Consider the following 18,685-nt stretch of genomic DNA (forward strand, 5'->3'; position numbering starts at 1 on the left):
CTGGGGAAGATGGCTACACAGCTGACTTCTACAAACAATTTCAACCTGTACTGACACCGCCACTGGCCAAACTCTTCAATCAGATCAAAACATCGACAACTATTCCGCCAACATTCCTACATGCCTTGATTACGCTAATTCCCAAACCTGGTAGAGACCCAATGGAATGTGGCTCGTATAGGCCCATCTCGCTTCTGAATACAGACGCGAAGATCTTTACCAGGATCCTAGCGACACGCCTCGAAAGATGCCTCCCTAGACTGATACACCCAGATCAAGTTGGCTTTGTGATGAACAGGCAGGGAGCCGACAGCATGCGAAAAACTCTGCACATAGAGCTCAAAGAAAGTTAGAACACAGGGTGCCCTTCTCCTGTCACTTGACGCGGAGAAGGCGTTTGATAGGGTGAGCTGGGCCTTCATGGAGGGTGTCTTATCATCCCTGGGGATAGGACCCAGGTGGCTGGGCTGGTTGTCGGCTCTCTACTGCAACCCCACAGCAAAAGTGGTAGTTAATGGGTGTGAATCAGAGGCCCTCCCACTAGGAAGAGGCACAAGACAAGGGTGCCCATTATCCCCCCTCATATACGCCCTGGTGATGGAGCCCTGGGCCATAGCAATCAGGGGCAACGACAAGATTCAGGGCATCAAGATGGGGGAAGCCGACCACAAAACCTTATTTGCAGACTATGTACTACTATAGCTTTCCAACCCTTCACAATCAGTCCTAGAAGTGCTGCTTAGTCTAGAACAATACGGGACCCTTGCAGGCTACAAGGTAAACTTAGATAAATCAATCGCATTCCCAGTGGGCCAACGCAGCGAAGTAGAAGAGCAATATATAGAATCCCTCCCATTCTGCAAACAACCCGAGGGATTCTATCATCTGGGGATCCAGATACCATTGGACCTAGCTGACCTTTTTAGAGTTAACTATCCCCCCTCTGGTCGGCAATTAGGCGCGACCTCGAGCGCTGGTCGAAATCGGGCCTCTCATGGATGGCACGCCTTAACTCCATTAAGATGGTGATCCTTCCTAAATTTTTGTACCTCTTCCAGATGCTCCCGACCCAAATACCAAAGTCATTCCTCCTAGAAATCAAGCGGGCCCTACTTTGCTACCTTTGGGTGGGAAAATCTCTCAGAATCGCATATGACCCAAGGAAGAAGGCGGGGTCAATTTCCCAGACTTCGATACCTATTACAAGGCATCACAGCTAAGAATCTTGGTGGATCATTTGACGATGGGCCAGAAAAAGCAATGGGTGTCCCTGGATAACTTGCCCTTCTCCCCGGTCACGCTGGATGAATGGTTGTGGGTCCCCAAGGGGACCCTGAGACAGCCGGTCTTGGGGGTATTATGGTCCATATGGAAGGAGGTTACCTCAGGTGATTCACGACGTGGCCCGCACCCTTGAGCTGCATCTGGGCTCCCCCACTTTGGGACGGGATCAACGAGCCACTGGCTTTCCAACAGTAGTACGAGAGCTGGACAACTCTGGAGGGAGGGGGTTTTTATATCACTGGGAGACTTGAAAGATGCCTTGGGACTTCCCCAACCTCCCTCCCTTTCGTTATTTGCAGCTCAAGGGGGCCCTGACCGAAAGTAGATGGGGTGACACGCTCAGGCGAGATCTCACAGACTGAGAAATTCCTCATCACACACAAAGGAAACCATATCACGACTATGGTTTCCTGCTACCTCTGCCCCACGAGACCCCCTGCCTGCCCAGATTCAGTGGGGGAGGGACCTGGGCACGCCCATCGCCGAAAAGAGATGGTTCAAGATGTGTAGACAGGCCAACCGCTCCTCAGCTGCGCCCCAAAACCGCCACCAGGCCCTTAAACTAATCCATAGATGGCACTACCCCCCCCACAGAGGATAGCTAGAATGAAAAAGGGATACGACCCGCACTGTTGGAAATGCCACGCCGAAAAGGGAGACTACATACATATGTGGTGGAAGTGTCGGGTGGCACAAACCTACTGGAGCGAGGTTCTGTCCTGGATAAAGGAGGTAGATGGGATGGAGAGGACCTTATCCCCTTGGCTGATGTTTGGCATTGAAGTGGAAGGGGGTCCAAATGTCAAACATGACCATATGCTACATGTGAGGTTAGTTGCTGCCAGAAGTTGTTGGGCTCAAAGATGGAAATCGCCCCTACCCCAAGGGGAGAGGGAATGGGTCTCAAAAACACGGGCAATATATGACATGGAATTTCTAACCCATCTGCTTGACAAATCCAAGTCAAACATTGAGGCCTTATGGCTTCCCTTTTTCGATAAACATGGGAAAACAGCATAAGACACTTGATACAACCCTGTCTAGCCCTCAGGTCGGAACGGAATGGCCTACTCGCCCCACCTAGACCGTGAGGATGTCTAGAATTAGAACGGCTCCCCAGATGTGAGCACCCTGGCGTGCTGAGCGATCCGCACATGTCCCAAAATTGCCCTATGGCCGCATTACACCCTTGTTAGACAGTAAAGTTGATTCTACTCTTATTATTGCTCTCTAGACCATGGTATGGGAGAGGGAGGGGGAGAGAACTGTTGGGAAAGGGGAATAAGTTGTACTACAAACTTTTCTTTCTTTCATCTGCAATGTTCACACTGTTGATTCTATGATTGTATTATATATGTTAAACCTATGAAAACCTTAATAAAAACTGAATTTTCAACAAAAAAAAAAAAGAAAAAACATAAGTGGTGACGTAGAAGACCTCTCCAACTACAGGCAGATTGCAAACATTTCCTACCCAGCAAAACTCCTTGAAACCTACGTATACAAACTAACCCAAGAACACGTAGAAAAAAAACACCACTTGCTAGACCAAGCTCAAGTCGGTTTCAGACCCGCAAGAGAACAGAAACCGCATGATGAAACGGATGGAGCGAGTGGAACACACGGAGCGGATTGAATGAACATGAAGGATGGAACACACTAAACAGATGGGAAGGATGAAATGGATCTACGGAATGGATAGACTAGTTTAAGTGGATGAAGTGTTGAATGGATGGAAATACTAGTAAATGAAATGATGGACCAGACAAAATTTATGAACAGACGATGTGGAATGAACAAAACGGATAGAATAGATGGTACAGATGGAATGCTCGATCTCAAGCGCCTTACTGAGAACCACCATATCACAATACCACGCTTACTCTCTCCTATGCACCACCACTCAACTAGAACACAGCGATACTATGACACATTCGGTATAGCTGTTCTCATACTAACACCCGCCACATACTCATCCTAATTAAACACAGCTAGTAGAGCACACAGTCAGCTTAAGCGTTCTCCTCAGGCCTAACGCAGCCAGAAATCAGTCTGGGTGTCAACTCCCCAGAATGAACACATACCCGACCACCCAACTACCGCTAAGAAGCAGCTATCGTGAAACTGCCACACCAGCTGCACACATATCCGGTGCACCCATACACCTTATGACCCTCTCTGTCTCAACTGACTGGCGTTCAACCTACCAGCGCTTTGAGATCATACCAATGATACATAAATCGCTATATAAATGCAAAGTAACATAACTATCCATCTATCTGGGACGACCTAAAAACGAACGCAGACTCAAACACAACCTCAGCCCTTATTCTGCTCTCCCTCTCCGCAGCCATGGCACCCTAACCAAAAGACTAGTAGACAGGCATAACATACATCACTACTCTGGACAATCATTCCTAGCAGACAGAATAGAAACCGTATGGATTAAACCCTTCAAATCCACCCCACGAGTTACAACTGGAGTGCCACAACGATGCTCACCATCACCAGTGTACATCAACATCTACCAGACTAGAGTTATCAGAATCTTCCAAAAATACATTACATGCTACAACTACGCAGATGACTCCAATAATCTACAAAATCGAACACACCCAAGCCGATCACTCAACCCTAATCGAGTGTCTAAAAGAAGTCTTCAACTGGATGAATGACAATCTGAAAATCAACCCAGGAGTGCTGATGGACAACACCCTAACCTTAGAACCACAAATAAATGCAACAGTCAAGAAAAGTTTTCCTCCTCCACACGGCAAGAATCATCCTACCTTCTTTCCTTAATGCACAAAACTCAGAATCGTCACCCTCATCATGTCAAGAATCGACTATGCAAACAGCCTCTACCTCAAAATACCAGAAATCCTCCTGAAGAAACTACAACGGATCCAAAATACAGCAGCCAGACTACTCAAACTATCCAGACGAGACCACATCCCTCCTGCCCTAAAAACACTACACTGGCCCCAGAAAAACATTGCATCACCTTCAAAACAATGTGCATAACGGACAGGGCAATCAATGGACAAGGAGCAGAATTCCGACAAAAGAAAATCTACAAGCCAACAAGACTCCTCAGGTCAAGCAACGAAATCCACCTGGAACAAAAACTATACCTTAAGAAAAAAAGTTGGAGGCACCTCCTACCACTTAGCCGCAAAAACCTCAAACATCCCAAAAGAAATAAGGAATACCAAAGATCACCTAAAATTCAGGAAATTACTAAAAGCCTGGCTTTTCAACACCACAGACTCAAACTGAAAACCGATACAACAGAAAGGAAAAAGGATGACTAAACTTAACAGGACACTGACAACACCCAGAACCGACCAAGAAACCCCCACCACAACTAGACCTGTAAACGCCAAGTCAAATAGAACACAAGCAACACCCATTAGGACAGAATCAACCCCAGCCAACATCCTCAGTCGCCCCGTAACTGCTACCAGGTACCACACTGTTAGTTATCTGAATGTTAGCAATCACCACACTCGAAATGAGTTGTGGACATTAGCAGCTACTCTGGCCGTATGAGTGGAAAAAGGTAGGTAAGGCTATGAAGGAAGTTGATTGAAGTGGAAGCCAGATGTGAAAGGGACGGAGTACCGGACAAGCCCAGATCGGGACAGCGGCGCAGAAATGCTCCCACACCCCATCTGAGGCGATTACACAAACCCAGCGCCTCACTTTGAGACAGAAATGCCAACTAACCAATGCACTAACAATTTCCCCCTTCCCGAACCAGCTTCGAGAATGGTATCCAGGTGGCTTACGAGTTAATTGGTCCCACCAACTCAAAGGAAGAAGTACTTTTTCATGGGCTTCTCCGTCGAGATGAACTTGGCAATTCCGACCTGCAGCAGAGCTTCACCGGGCAAACCAACAGTCCAGGAGTTGCAGCAGCCGTCCTCTTCCAGCTCGACTTGGGTTCTTTCGTTCCAGTGGTCAACTCAGCTTTCCAGTCCAAGAGACTTGCCTTTTAAACAGTTTTCTCCCATTCATTCCAGCCTAGCTGCCACTCACCCAGCAGGGTGGCTGCCCTTGCCGGACTGTCACCCAGCCAATCACGCCAGAGTGCATTTGGGTGACCCGTTTAAACAAAGGGGCTTAAGGAGCCATCTTCAAAAACATGGCTCCGGCGATTTTTAGATACTGGTGTTCACTGTCGGGAAAAATCATGGTAGTTCATTCTAAAACCACTGCCACCAGCCATTTCGATAGAAAAGAGTAACATTTGACTACTACATGACTTTCTAGACACAGGTGATACTAGGTAACCCCTCCAGCACTCTATAGGAAGATAGTGTGTGCTGGGTCTAGGAATTTTAAAAACACTAGTAAAGTCAATTTAACCTTCCATTCTCTGGGAAACAGTAGTTTACCCCAGATAAGGCATTTAAACCTTTGGGAAGTCTAAAGGGACATCCCTGTGTTACTGCACTGAGGGTGCTGTCTAACATGAAAAGATGCCTATGGAGTCATCTTAAAGCTCCATAATCAAAGAACACGAGTAAAACATACATCAAAATACATGAAAGTGCGGAAAAAAGCCTCTTTTTCCATGCAAAAAAAAAAGAAAGTCCTCCAAATCCAGCAAAGTTGCTGGGGGTCTCTAAGGTGAAGGGAATTTGCACATTTGAGAATTCTCACTACCACCACCTGAGTGCTCAGAGGGTCCAGAACTGGCGGAAGGGTAATGGGCGCTGTGGAGACCGGTACCGGAGGCTGTTGCGGAACCACCTGTATTGCCGGAGGCGGGGGCGGGTAACTGGAGTCGGAGGCACCGGAGCCATTGGGGGAATGACTATGGGAACCGGTGGGGTGACCGGAGGGAGCATATCCCTGATAGTATCCCGAAGGATGGACCCCGTTGTTAGTGAACGTTTTAATGCAGTACCCTCTGGGGACACTACAAACAACTATGACTACAGGTATAGGCAACCCAACCTTTGGTATAAGCTTGTACTACAGTTTTGCTAGCATGTTGAGACCACTAAACTGGTCTTTTGGCTAGAAAAGAAAATGTTTAAAAGTTACTTACTTGAAAGAGTTAGTTGGTAACTAACTCTAGAGTAACAGTTACAAAAGTTCTTACTTATCTTGGATGTGTGATGCACTATTCTTAAAAGTATGGTTAACATCTTTCTTTCCTTAGAAACCGTTTTGCCATTCTAATAGAAAGTAGATGTGAAGGTATATTACTCTCCTGTGATTAGGTTGTGCCTCTACCCAAAAGTAATGTGTTGGTTTCACCAGATTGTTCCTGTTAGGATAATTGTATGAGTGTCCTCCAACGGTGTCCTGCTTCCCCTGACTTGCGGTTACTGTACTTATGTAGACAGACCTAAGAGTTTTTGGTTCCAACTGTCCATTATAAGTCATACATAAGTTACTTGTATAGCTGGGAAATATCTAACCTGACTTCATTGTGCGGTTAAAAAAGGATATGGGTTTTACTTACCTTGAGTTAGCTGTGTGCCATTCCAAAAATAAGTTACAAAAGTTAGTGCTTATCTCAATCTGTGTTTCACTGATCTCAAAAGTACCTGTAATTGAATATTACATCCTTCGGTTTAGTCCAAGGAGGATAGCTCAGCGGCAACATGCTCACCTTTGAAGCAAGACGACACGAAGCAACACAGGTTTGATCCCCTGGTCCATGCATGGAAACCTCTGGGTATTAAGCACGTTATCAATAACCGATCATATCATACTCACCTAGTATAACTTATCACAAAAGTAGTTCTAGGTTATTACTGTGCCTGGAATAAGTGTTCCACTATTCACAAAAAGTATATTGTGCAGTTGATTGATTATGCGATTTGTACCGAGTCTCTGTACCAACTGGTAGGGTCTACTGCCCTTACATTACTGAATGCAATTGTGAAAGTAACCATTGGTTTTTACTCCAAGAATAGGTGTGACCTATACTGAATGTATGAAAAGATTTTGACCTCCCTAGAACTACCGTTAGGTGTTCCAAATAAGGATTATACTTTGGTTTGTGTACCTTCAAGTATAGTGTTGTGTTTTGATAAGACATGCATTACTTACCATAAAAGTATTTCTGATGATTGTATCTGCTTAGATTCACATGCTGTGCACACAGTCCGACATCTAGTGGTAACCACAGATTGAATCTGGTCTTTCGAGGATCGAAAGGAGACGTCGACATGGGCGTGCCTGTAACACTATCCAGATTTATCTAGGCCTACCTGTATTTAAATAAATCCTTTATTTTTACAATACATAGTGTTTCTTTGGACCATTTGTGTTACAATTTCATTTGCACCGATTCTACAGCCCTCTCTCCCTCCTAAAATAAGCCTAGCTGCTCCGTCTACGCTACCCTGAACTCCGGTGGCACAGCCTTATACTAAGAGTGGAGTGTTGTACTGCCTCAGTGGAATGGTTTCACTAAGCCTTTAGTTGGACTTGAGAAAAACTGTCCTAACACTGCACCCACTCTACAGAGATCCTGGAAGAAACCGAAGGAGCCAAGCACCCTGTCCAGCTGCAAGACGAGGAGACCATAGACCCGTTTGAAGGCCTGGCGATTGTAAAGACTGGAGGGGGGGGGGCGATTGTACTTCTGCTCTCTATATGGTAGAGGAGAGGCACAGAGGACCCCAGCCAAGATTCTCTATTACAGTAGCAATGGACAAGCAATCAAGGCCTAGCTTCTCAGGAGGTGATGCAGGCTGGTTCTTAAGTACAGTGTAGTCCCCAAGCCCCCACAAAGGAATGTCTACACACTATTAGTTTAAACAGTCTTTATATAAAGGTTCAAAGTTATATACACCATGACAATAACTCACTTTGTGCTCAGCAAATCTACTAAGGCAAATATATACAGTTCTAAGTGGTACCACAATTACTATGAGATTTCATTAAAGTGCAACTGTACTTTGGTTAAATGTCACACAAATCACTTAATAAAAGGTAAACGGCAATAGACCTTAGGAGGAAAGCAAGATGGTTGAAACAATAGGCAGAATACTGGTCCCCATCAATAGACAATTCTGTGTGGTGATCGGCTCCATACCCCACCCCCCCCCACCCCCTCCACAACCAGGGCAACCTGTAAAATGAAAATGGACTACAAGCCCAGTCTATATATTGTTCAATCGGTCTTTTCTTCAATGCTTCTACCCCTCCCCCCCCCCAAATGTACCTGGTAGAGAAGAGTTCTTCAATGAGGCGTCAATGGATCCTTCATGAGTGGCTCCCTTTAAAGCAGGAGTCACGGATCGTCGAAAGGCATCTAAGATGAACTTGGCGTCGATGAAGTTTGATGGTGCTGGGACCACGGCGTCGATCCAGGCGGTGCTAGTCGGGGACGTCCTGCGAGGATGAGGTGTGCGGGGCACCTCGGCGTTACATAGTTCGGGACCGCAAAGAGTTTCTCAAGAACTGTGGCCCGGCAAGGGTGTCGAGTTGTCAGAGTCTTTGGGTGGCAGGAAACCCACCGCATCAGTGTCCTCGACTTTCTCCGGCGGGACAAATCGATTGACGGTGCGGACAAGGGAGTCCTTGGAATCAAATGTCTCTTGGGCAAAGGTGGAGCGTTGCAGCTCCGGTTGTCGGCGGCACAACGTCAAGCTGTCCCCGATGCTGGGCAACATGACTAGACAGGCTTCCAGCGGTACTCCGAACCCTGGTAAACGGCAATGGACTTCCACCATGTCGATGTCCGGGTGCTTCACTTTGTTCTCGTCAGCGGTCCAAGTCTCCGGTCGACAGTTCTTAGAGGACTGATTCCAGGGTGCTTCGGCAAAGATTCAGCGATCTGCACGATGTTCCCTCGTAGCTCGGGGAGAGGACTCCGTCGCCGGTCCTCTCTCGGATCAGTCCTCGATAAACTAGACAGCCTTCGGATCGAGTCGAAGCAATTGCAGTTCTTCATCCAGCTGGGCTTCCAGGATAAGCTGTTTGTTACTCTTCAAGTGTCAACTCAGCTTCAGAACGATTTCTAGCAGTGAGGTCCCCAGATATTCTAGTTGATCTCCCATTCATTCTGCTGGGTCACACTCAGGCAACCAATCGCTCAGAAGGACATTCAGCAGTCAGCCAATCAGGCATCCAGGCCATTCTCCTCCCTCTCAGACACTCACAACAAGGAATGGGTATTGGGACAAGTACCCAGCCATTCAACACTACACACTGCATTCATACCAGTTTCGGGCAGGGCTGTCTCAGTCATTGTGTCAAACACCAGAAACCAGACATCCACAACAAGAAATGCATATTGGTCACACTCCACTCACCAAGGACCCACGACAGTCACTGGGAAGGCTCCAGCCAGTCTGGCCTGGACTTCACAACAATACCATATATGGAACTTCCACCCAACAGACAGTCAGGGGGGAAGGGACAGAGTCAGAGCTTCCGAGGACTTTGGAAAAACAAGTTAACAGGCAATAGAAAGCAAGAGGCCACAGGGGCCATCGTGTTTCCTATAAGGAATCAACTGACTACAATGGCAGGGCCTGGGTATCCCAAAATGGAGGATACTCAGAGCACCTGTCAAATTCAACATGGAGCTGCCACCAGCCCATACCCTGCTCTGTGGGCCACACACAGGTGCCCAAAAACACACTAGGGGCACAGGGTTGTACCCCCACCCATCCGTGCCATAGGGGTATCCCATGGGTCTGTACACCAAACCAAAAACTGGAAGAGCTGCACTGCAATGAGTCCCACATGGACTCCTGGGCAGAAAATACAGAACACCAATGAAAAAGGACTACAGGACATGGACGGGGAGGACATGTCCCTCCAATGCATTTCCAGCATCACAGTGATTAACTTCTGCTGCTGTCCTGGAAGAGCCCGGCCTGCTTTAAGATCTCCAGCAGTCCTGCGACCCTTCGAGTGGAGAGAACATCCATTCTTGACCAGCTCAGAGTTTGGGCTACTGCGCTGCCGATGTCACCGTTACGAGTTTACCTGAAATTTGGGGGTGGGGGATATTCAGCGTGTTCAAAGATTCACCTCTGCGAAATGTCATGGTTGCAGCATCAAAAGGAACCGAGATAGGAGGCAGGGACCGCGGCAAGTGAATCCTCCTGCGTCGCCGTGCATTTGGGGCCGCTGTCCAAAACAGCTGTCCAGCCCAGTGTTGAGGGGCCCTACATAGAGGTCGGCTGCATTTCCAACCTGAAGACCTTGCACCAGCATTTGTCAATGACCGGAGAATTGCTCGAACCTGCACTCCCTGGGCATCAAGGGCTGAAGCAGACTCTGGGAAAAGAGACCTCAGATCCTCTTCAGAAGATCTGCCAAGTCCGAAGAACAATTGGAGTACGGGGGTGAGCTGTAACGAAACTAACCTGTATCCCCAACTCTCCTTTTAAAAGTTTGGTAACGTTTAGAAATCTTAACAGTTGGGCTCTGCCATCGCTTTTTGTGCAAGCACTCCTAACGTTAGGGACACTTAAGAACTTGCCCTCTACCCCTTGGAACCCCTTGGAACCCAGGATCCCTAAACTATTTTCCCGTTTCACAAAACTATATGGAACTTTGCTGAACGTTTTGGACAGGAGGCCCCATACATCCTAGGGATGGACTTCTAAAGTTAGCGTTGTAATTCTGTGGACTAATACTTACCTTCCTTTACAGGGGGTCGATATGCATTTTGCCCTACTCCAGTGATTGAATATATGTATCTTTTATTTAGTGCTGTGTATTATTACATGCTAGTAATCATCTTACATATTGTTGTATGGCCATAAATTTGTATTTTTATAACAGATTGTCTAAGTGTGTTCCCTGACATTTCACTGTGTGCTCATTGTGGACCCCTTACAAGCTACCTGCCTCTTGAGACTTAGCCTAGACCACTCTCCCACTTACCTTGAACTGGTTTGGCTGCAGCTCCCAAAGTTGCCACTGTCACTAAACTAGGTTGGCCTTCTATACAGAGTATAGAAAAATCAGTCCCAACAGGCTATAGAGGAGAGGAGCAGTTTAATATTTAAAGCTAAACTTTTCTTTTACTGAGGATTCCTAGCTGGACGGGGAATAGTCATGAGCACGTGAACCTATGCAAGACCCCATGCTGGAAAAAAGTCGTTTTGCAAACACTACGTCCCAAAGGATTAGGATAAAAGTGACTGTTTTGCATCTGGGGTACTATAATTATTAATAGTGAAGGTCAATGTCAGATTCCACTCTTCCCGCTCCGTGTCTGTATGCAATGTTGCTATTACGAGGTAGTGGCCCCACATTAAACTATAGTAGTTGGTAGAGTCTTCATGACAGCCAATTGTTTTATACATACACTGCACATTTTTTATGTGTTCTAGGTCCACAAAGTACTTCTTGAACTAAGATATAACTTAATAAAGGGGTATATTTCAGTATACTAGTGTGGTGTATTGTTTTTGGATAAGTGTGTAGACTGTTTCAGTTCAGCCTACTTCCCTCCCCTAAAGCCGGACTGCTCTGCCAATCTAGGAATAAGAGGTTATGCTTCCCTTTTTGGGTTGTGCGTACTGCAGGTTTGGTGGTAGACATTACTGGCACAGAAGTGTGACATATTAAGACATCTGGCACAAACTCACTGCCAATCCAGCTACACAGGGAGTTAGCACTTTCCTGCACATGTTTTTACTAGACAGTTCTTTATGGAGGAGAGGTGAAGTAACATATCCTGTGTCGCAGCTGGTGTCACCTGTATTGGGCTGTCAGAGGAGCAGTATTGGATGCAACTGTGGTAGACTGGCATCACTGCACAGGAACACAAACATTGAGCAGATCGAGGTTTCAGACAAAGGAGACCTTGGGGATGCCCAAATTCTTACCTCTGGAGCCGTCTCAGCTATGGCCTCTGATGCCATGTTTGTGGCGTCATCCGACTCCTGGCCCTCCATCTCGCCCAACTTTTCACCATCAGCAGACTTTTCAGGCTCTGCATTCTTCTTCCCCTCTGTCTCAGCAGGCTCCGGCACCTCAGGTAGACTCAGCAGGCCCTTGTAAATCTTGTACCCAAAATCTCGTTGCAGCATCTCCCGAAATAGCTCTGACAGCAGTGCAGACTAAGAAAAAATGAAAGTAGACTGTAAGAGCTGCAGGAAGTGGCACTAGGAAACACTTACAAAGGGAGCATCAAAATGACAGGATTCGTGGCAAAGCAGTCGGCAGGGTAGAAATTAGAGGAGGAAGGATAATGAAACTGCAAAAGGTGGCAATGGAGATGCAGGGGGAAGTATTGTTTTTGGAGTGACTAAAATAAATGCTGAAAGAAAAATGGTGATGCACAACAGTAATAGAAAGTAAAGGTATTAGATTCATAAAACCAGTACGAAGCCAAAAGGAGAAAGCATTCAAGATCCTCAGTCAAACCCCGAAAATAAAGATTTTAAATCCACTTGTTTTCTGACAGCTGTAAGAATGTAGGACACAAGAAGTTATTTAAGATGATCTCAACAGACATGGAATTCATCTCAATGCAAAATTCTGCTCATCAGACTTGTATCCTAGATGCTTCATTCTGCAGAGGGGTATTGTGTCAGTTTCTGTATGTTGAGTATGCAGAAAATTGAAATTTTAAGGTACGTTCTAATGGTTTTCAAGTATTTGTTTATTTACCACTTTGTCTTCACGTTTTTGCGCTCAACCTCTGTGTGCGTTAGGTACTATACTTTGATCGCCTACTTGGCAGTCATGCTTCATAGTCGGAGCGCTCTTTTGCATCGACCCAGTGGTTTTTGTATCTAGCTTGTATCCGCTACTTCCACAGCCCTGCGGCAGATGTAGGTTTGGTGACAGCATTTGTCCCTTATTGTCCATCCTGTTGGCTGGCCCCCCACCTATCCAAGTATCCTTTAGGGTTGGTGGTGTGTAGGGGTGGGTGGTGCGCGCCTGCCCACTCTTAAAATGGAGGGGTAGGTTAGGGTTTTTGGTTTCCTACAGGGGTATTCACATGGTTTCGTTGTGGGCCTTTCTTCCTAGATGACTCATGAATCTGGACCAAAGAGCCAAGTTTTGAGTAGTTTCCTGAACTCCAAATGAACCCTTGTGTTGCATGTGATTTTTGGTAGGTTATTCCAGGTCGAGGTTGCTAGGTGACTGAAAGATGATTCTCCGAGTTTTCTTTTGTTGTAAGGTTTTGATCTATCCTCTTGCACCCCCACCCTCTGCCCCACAGAATAACACTTCATCCAGCCACGTGATCGACATGGGTGGCTAGCTGGGACTTTGCCACCCCTTGTAACCTTTAACGGCTACATGCACTTTTTAGTACCCATTTTCCCATACTCTGGACTTCAATCCTTCAGAGGGCTTTCAACCTACATCGCGTTGGGAATATACCCATGGTGAAAGGTGCTATACAAATGAATGAATTATTCCAAAAGTGATTTTTCCATCTCATCAACTAAAAACAAACTTCTACTTCTCTAGTTGCACCCAAATCAATAAGAAAAACAAGGTTTAATCTGATCATACACACCCTCTGCCTCTTTGTATTGTCCCTAAACGAACTAAGCACCCCAAAAAAAAAAAAATCAAGTTTGAATACAAATCCATCCTTTTCTACATCAATCCAATTCCACAGCTAAACACAACCCAAATAATGATTTTCCGACTACATGCCAGTTAAACAGTCACAAAGGCTTCCAAAAAGAAAATTTGGGACAGATTAGCTTGTATGAAACCTGCAGGACTGCCTTACTTTACAGAAGTCGCTTATTTCTCAGCTGTAGGATACCATGTCCAAGCAAGGATAATGGTAGCAGGTAGAGCAAGGAATTCATTTGTGCGGACATTGCCAGATATAGGCATTTCAAATAAGCTTGCTAAAATACTGTGGGCAGTACCTTCAAAGAAATCTAGAGTCACTAGGCACCCTCCCATGATTTAATGCTAAACCCCCAATCTTTATCCCCATGGCACCAGCTTGTACCTCAAATGAAAGCTTCTCCTTTTGCTTGCGAAACTCGGACATGGCATACAACGAGATGGTGGTGCATTTGAAGGTGCTGCTCGAGTGGGTGATGATAGCTGGCTCCAATGGGGGACTGGGATCGACAGATGCCTTCATCTGAAAAAAACAAGTTACAACATACATCATGGCCAGGTGAATCATACAATGAGCAAAGCCATAGGCCAACAAAGGCTAGAAAGTTACAACTATGACCTACCTTTTGTTGCTCATCTTCGTTGGGTGGAGGAGATGGGGGCAGGGGAGCCTTGGCCCCCGGAGATGCAGGAAGAGGCGTTTGCTGATTGAGGTTGGTAGCCTTCTGTAGATTCAGCGCCTCCCACTCAACTAGGGACGGCACGCAGGACCACACATCTGGCAGAAAGATCACTACCTTCTCCACACAAGGATTGGGCCCAGGACGCAGGTAAGCCAGTTCAGCAAAGCGAAGCCTGAAGTCATAGAAAAACGAGGTTAGGTCAAATTTGGGAATAATACCAAATGAAAACAAAGGGTTAACAGTTATGATCTGGGGAAAACTAGGGATATACGGCAAGCAACATGTGATGGGATTGAAAAAAGCAGTTGGAGTACAGCTTCCCCAACCTCGCACCTTCACACTGGAATGCCCTACCTCCTACCCTTCGAGGCGAGGTCTCTCTCATGGCATTCCGTAAAGCCATGAAAACTGCACTTCTCACATGATGTACGCCATGATCATCAGCATAGCCTGATAAACTTCAAAATGCATTTATATATTGACTATGTACCCTAATGTATCAATGTACAAAGTGTAAATGCATTCCTCAGCTGTGTCCACACTAAGCTCCACGCATGTAACAGCACCTCGATGCCCAAAGGCTGTTTGTGCGCTATACAAATGTAATAAATAAAAAGGAAGAGTACAACTGTCTAGAGAATGACAGTTACTCACCGTAGTGACTACCTTACTCTGAGTCTAGTCTCCTTTCCTCCATAATTGTGGAACATTTCGTCCTTCGGGACAGGAGCACTTTTTATGCATCAAAAATAAAATGCATGTCCTTTATTTTTACGCGGGGCTACCGCACGTGACCGTAGCCTTGACCTGCGCATTGCACTTCAATCCTTTCCCATCGCCAGGTCAAGGACCATTTAGCCACAATAGAGGATACATATTAGAGGGGACGGTGAGCGTATGGAGTAAAGGGGACTAAGTACTAAGAGTAAGGTAGTCACTACAGTGCCATCCCTTTCCTCCATACTTGTGGGACATTCCAAAGCACTGACAATAGGTATTACGGGTGGATGGAAATGTCCCTTACTGGAACAAATTCTTAAGAACTGCCTAGCCAAATTGGGCATCAGCCCGGGAGCTCAGGTCGAGACAGTAATGTTTGCAAAAAGCTGATAGGAGGCCCACGTGGCCGCCTTGGCAATGGACTCCCAAGCGACGTACCTTTGGAAGGCAACAGCAGCTGCTTTGCCCCGGACCAGATGTGCATGAATGCAACTTTGGTGGTTGAAGGCCTTGAACCTTGTAAGCCTCAGACACATGAAGCTACCCAGCGGGAGATGGATGCTTTTGAGGCTGGTTTCCCTTTGGGGTCATCAAACGTAAACAAGAGTTGTGAAGAACCGAGTTTGCTTGTCCTATCAAGGTAGAACAGCCCATCTGACGTTTAGGTCGTGCAGGACCCTCTCGGCATCAGAAACCGGGTTCGGGAAGAAGGCCGGTAAAGATAAAGATATCGACTGGTTCAGATGAAATTCAGACACCACTTTAAGAAGGAAGAGTGAGTGCAAAGCACAACCTTATCCTTATGGAAAGTTAAGAACAGATGTTCCACAGAGAGCCTGATGCTCACATGTGTCATGCAGATGTTACCACAATCAAAAAGGCCACTTTCCAAGACAAGTACTTAAGTTTGGTAGTGGCCATGGGGTCAAAAGGCTTAGGGCAACGCAGTGAAAACCACATTCAGACCCATTTGGGGTGAAGGGCCCAAACCAGCAGAAAAAGATGGGACTACCTGCAAAGTGTCTTGACGACCGGATTAGCCAGTGAAAATGAGCAGCTGTCTTTAGACCAGTAAACCGCAACCTGCATGAAAAGACATGTATGCCAGAGGATGGAACAAGTTACTTACCTGTAACTGTTCTCCAGCATGGGTCTGGCATGGATTCACATGCTCATGAATATTCCCAGTCGTCAGGCTGGGAATCCTCGGTAAAGAAAAAAAAATCAGTTTCACTTCTGAACTTTCTCCTAACAAGCAATCACTGGTCTCTGGGTCATACTACCCCCCAGCCAATGACTGCCCTCTACCTAAGCCCCTCTCTGGCAGCCATCTTCAGATTTGGTAGCATGTAAAGTGGTAGTAGGACCAAGCCGCAGAGGTACGCGGGAGGCTTTGCATGTGAATCCATGCCAGACCCATGGTGGAGAACAGTTACAGGTAAGTAAATTGTTCCTTCTCCAGCATGGGGTCTGGCATGGATTCACATGCTCATGAATAAAGAATACATAGCAGTACACATGAAACAACCACGGGATGTGGCACGGCTCAACATTAAGCATCTCCTACCTCCTCACCAGGCTCACCTTCAGGCGAACAGATTGCAGAGCACTGCTTGGCTGACACTGGACTCCTCCCTGGAATCCCTGTCGACTCAGTAGAACTTTGCGAATGTGTGTGTCAACCTCCACATAGCATAGTTGCAGCGATCGCTCTGGTCGAATGGGCTCTCGGACAGCCAGGCAATGGTCGGTTTAGCAACCGGTGACAATGGGTGATCCAGTCGGAGAGCCACCTGGAAATGGAAGCCTTGGAGAGGGCCTTCCCATGGTTCACAGGACCAAAGTGCACAAAAAGTTGCGACGTCTTCTGAAGACTCTTCGTGCGGTACACAAAGGACTTCAGCGCTCTAGACACACCCAGCGACTGCAAAGCCCTCAAAGCCGGCGACTAAGGCGTCGGGAAGAATACAGGTAACACTAAGGGCTTGTTTAGATTAAAGTACGACGGCACCTTGGGCATGAAGGAGGGGTGTGTCCGTAGCACCATCCTCGACTCGTGTAATGTCAAATAAGGTGGTTCACAAGAGAGGGCTTGGATCTCTCCCACTCGTCGTGCGGAGGTGATGGCCACAAGAAACGCTGTTTTCCACGGCAAATATTTCAGTGGTGCCGAATGCATAGGCTCGAACAGTGGACCCATGAGCCTAGTAAGCACCACATTGAGCTCCCATGCAGGTGCCAGAGCCTTCATTGGCAGGAACAAGCAAAATAGTCCTTTGACAAACTCCTTGACCAAACGATGCAACCATAATGATGATCGTCAAGGAGAACTGTTGTAGCGGGAAATAGCAGTCAAATGAACCTTGATGGAAGCATGCGCCAGTCCTGCCTTGGCCAACGACAACAAATACGGAAGCACCTGCAGAGCAGTGACTTGTAGAGGGTCGACGCGAGTACAGCACCAAACTGTGAACCTTTTCCACTTCTGCCCGTAGCATTTGAGAGATGACGCTCTGGCCTTGGCGAGCACCTCCTTGCAATCGCCTGGAAGATCGTCGCCCCCAAACTCTAGCGCTGCAGGAGCCAGGCCTTCAGGTTCAGCAATCTTGGGTCGTGGTGCAGAATCACACCTCCTTCCCTGGCGAGATCTGCGACCGCCGGAAGCTTGAGAGGAGGGGACGCCGACATGTCCAGAAGGTCCGGGTACCATATCTGTCTCGGCCACACCGGTGCAATGAGGATCATCCTGCACCGGGACAGTGAGTTGATGAGTCGAAGCAGCAACGGCAACAGAGGGAACGCATACAGAAATAGGCCGTCCCAGGGGAAAGAATGCGTCCCACATGCTCCCCGGCTGGGGAAACCTGCTGTCGAACCTCCGGCACTTGGTGTTCGTCGCTGCAGCAAACAGATCGATCTGGGGATTGCCCCATCTGCATAGCAGGAGACCCACTTGGTCCTGCCGAAGTTCCCACTCGTGGCAAGAGCGTAGCTCCCTTCTTAGAGAGTCAGTGATGGTGCTCTTCAATCCTGCTAGATGAAATGGGATGAGTAACATCCCCAGGGCTACGGCCTAGTGCCAAAGGTCCTGCGCCTCTTTGGAGAGCGCCAGGGATCTGGTGCGTTAGGCAAGGTTTGTATGCAGTACCCTCTGGGAACACTACAAACAACAAACACTACAAACTATGACTACAGGTATAGGCAACCCAATGTTTTGTATAAGCTTGTACTACACAGTTTCGGAAGCGCGTTTAGTAGCCAGGCTTATCTCAAGAGGGGAAATGTGAGCTGTAGTGGAGACAAAGATTCACAGTTACAGGTATTCAAATAAACTCTTACACTCAACGTTTCTAGCATAAACAATTTATCGTTCAGTTATAAAGCCTTCTTCAGAAGGGAGCAATAGAATAGTAACAAATATACTTCAATACTGTACACTGAGTTTCTGGATCAGACAA

General features: G+C 46.9%; 1 protein-coding gene across 4 annotated transcripts in view; it reads right to left on the minus strand.

Moving 5' to 3' along the window:
* CCAR2 (cell cycle and apoptosis regulator 2) overlaps window positions 1-18,685 on the minus strand; it is a 456,719-nt gene that overhangs the window by 155,880 nt on the left and 282,154 nt on the right. For all 4 annotated transcript variants that reach the window (XM_069617701.1, XM_069617699.1, XM_069617698.1 and 1 more), the window contains 3 exons: window positions 14,448-14,679; window positions 14,210-14,347; window positions 12,108-12,341 (listed from right to left, as the gene is read on the minus strand). In XM_069617701.1, coding sequence (XP_069473802.1) covers window positions 12,108-12,341; window positions 14,210-14,347; window positions 14,448-14,679 — 604 coding nt within the window. The remainder of the gene's footprint in view (window positions 1-12,107; window positions 12,342-14,209; window positions 14,348-14,447; window positions 14,680-18,685) is intronic.

This window comes from Ambystoma mexicanum, chromosome 10 (genome assembly GCF_040938575.1).
Source record: "Ambystoma mexicanum isolate Mex_15411 chromosome 10, UKY_AmexF1_1, whole genome shotgun sequence".
In the NCBI taxonomy this organism is placed as follows: domain Eukaryota; kingdom Metazoa; phylum Chordata; class Amphibia; order Caudata; family Ambystomatidae; genus Ambystoma; species Ambystoma mexicanum.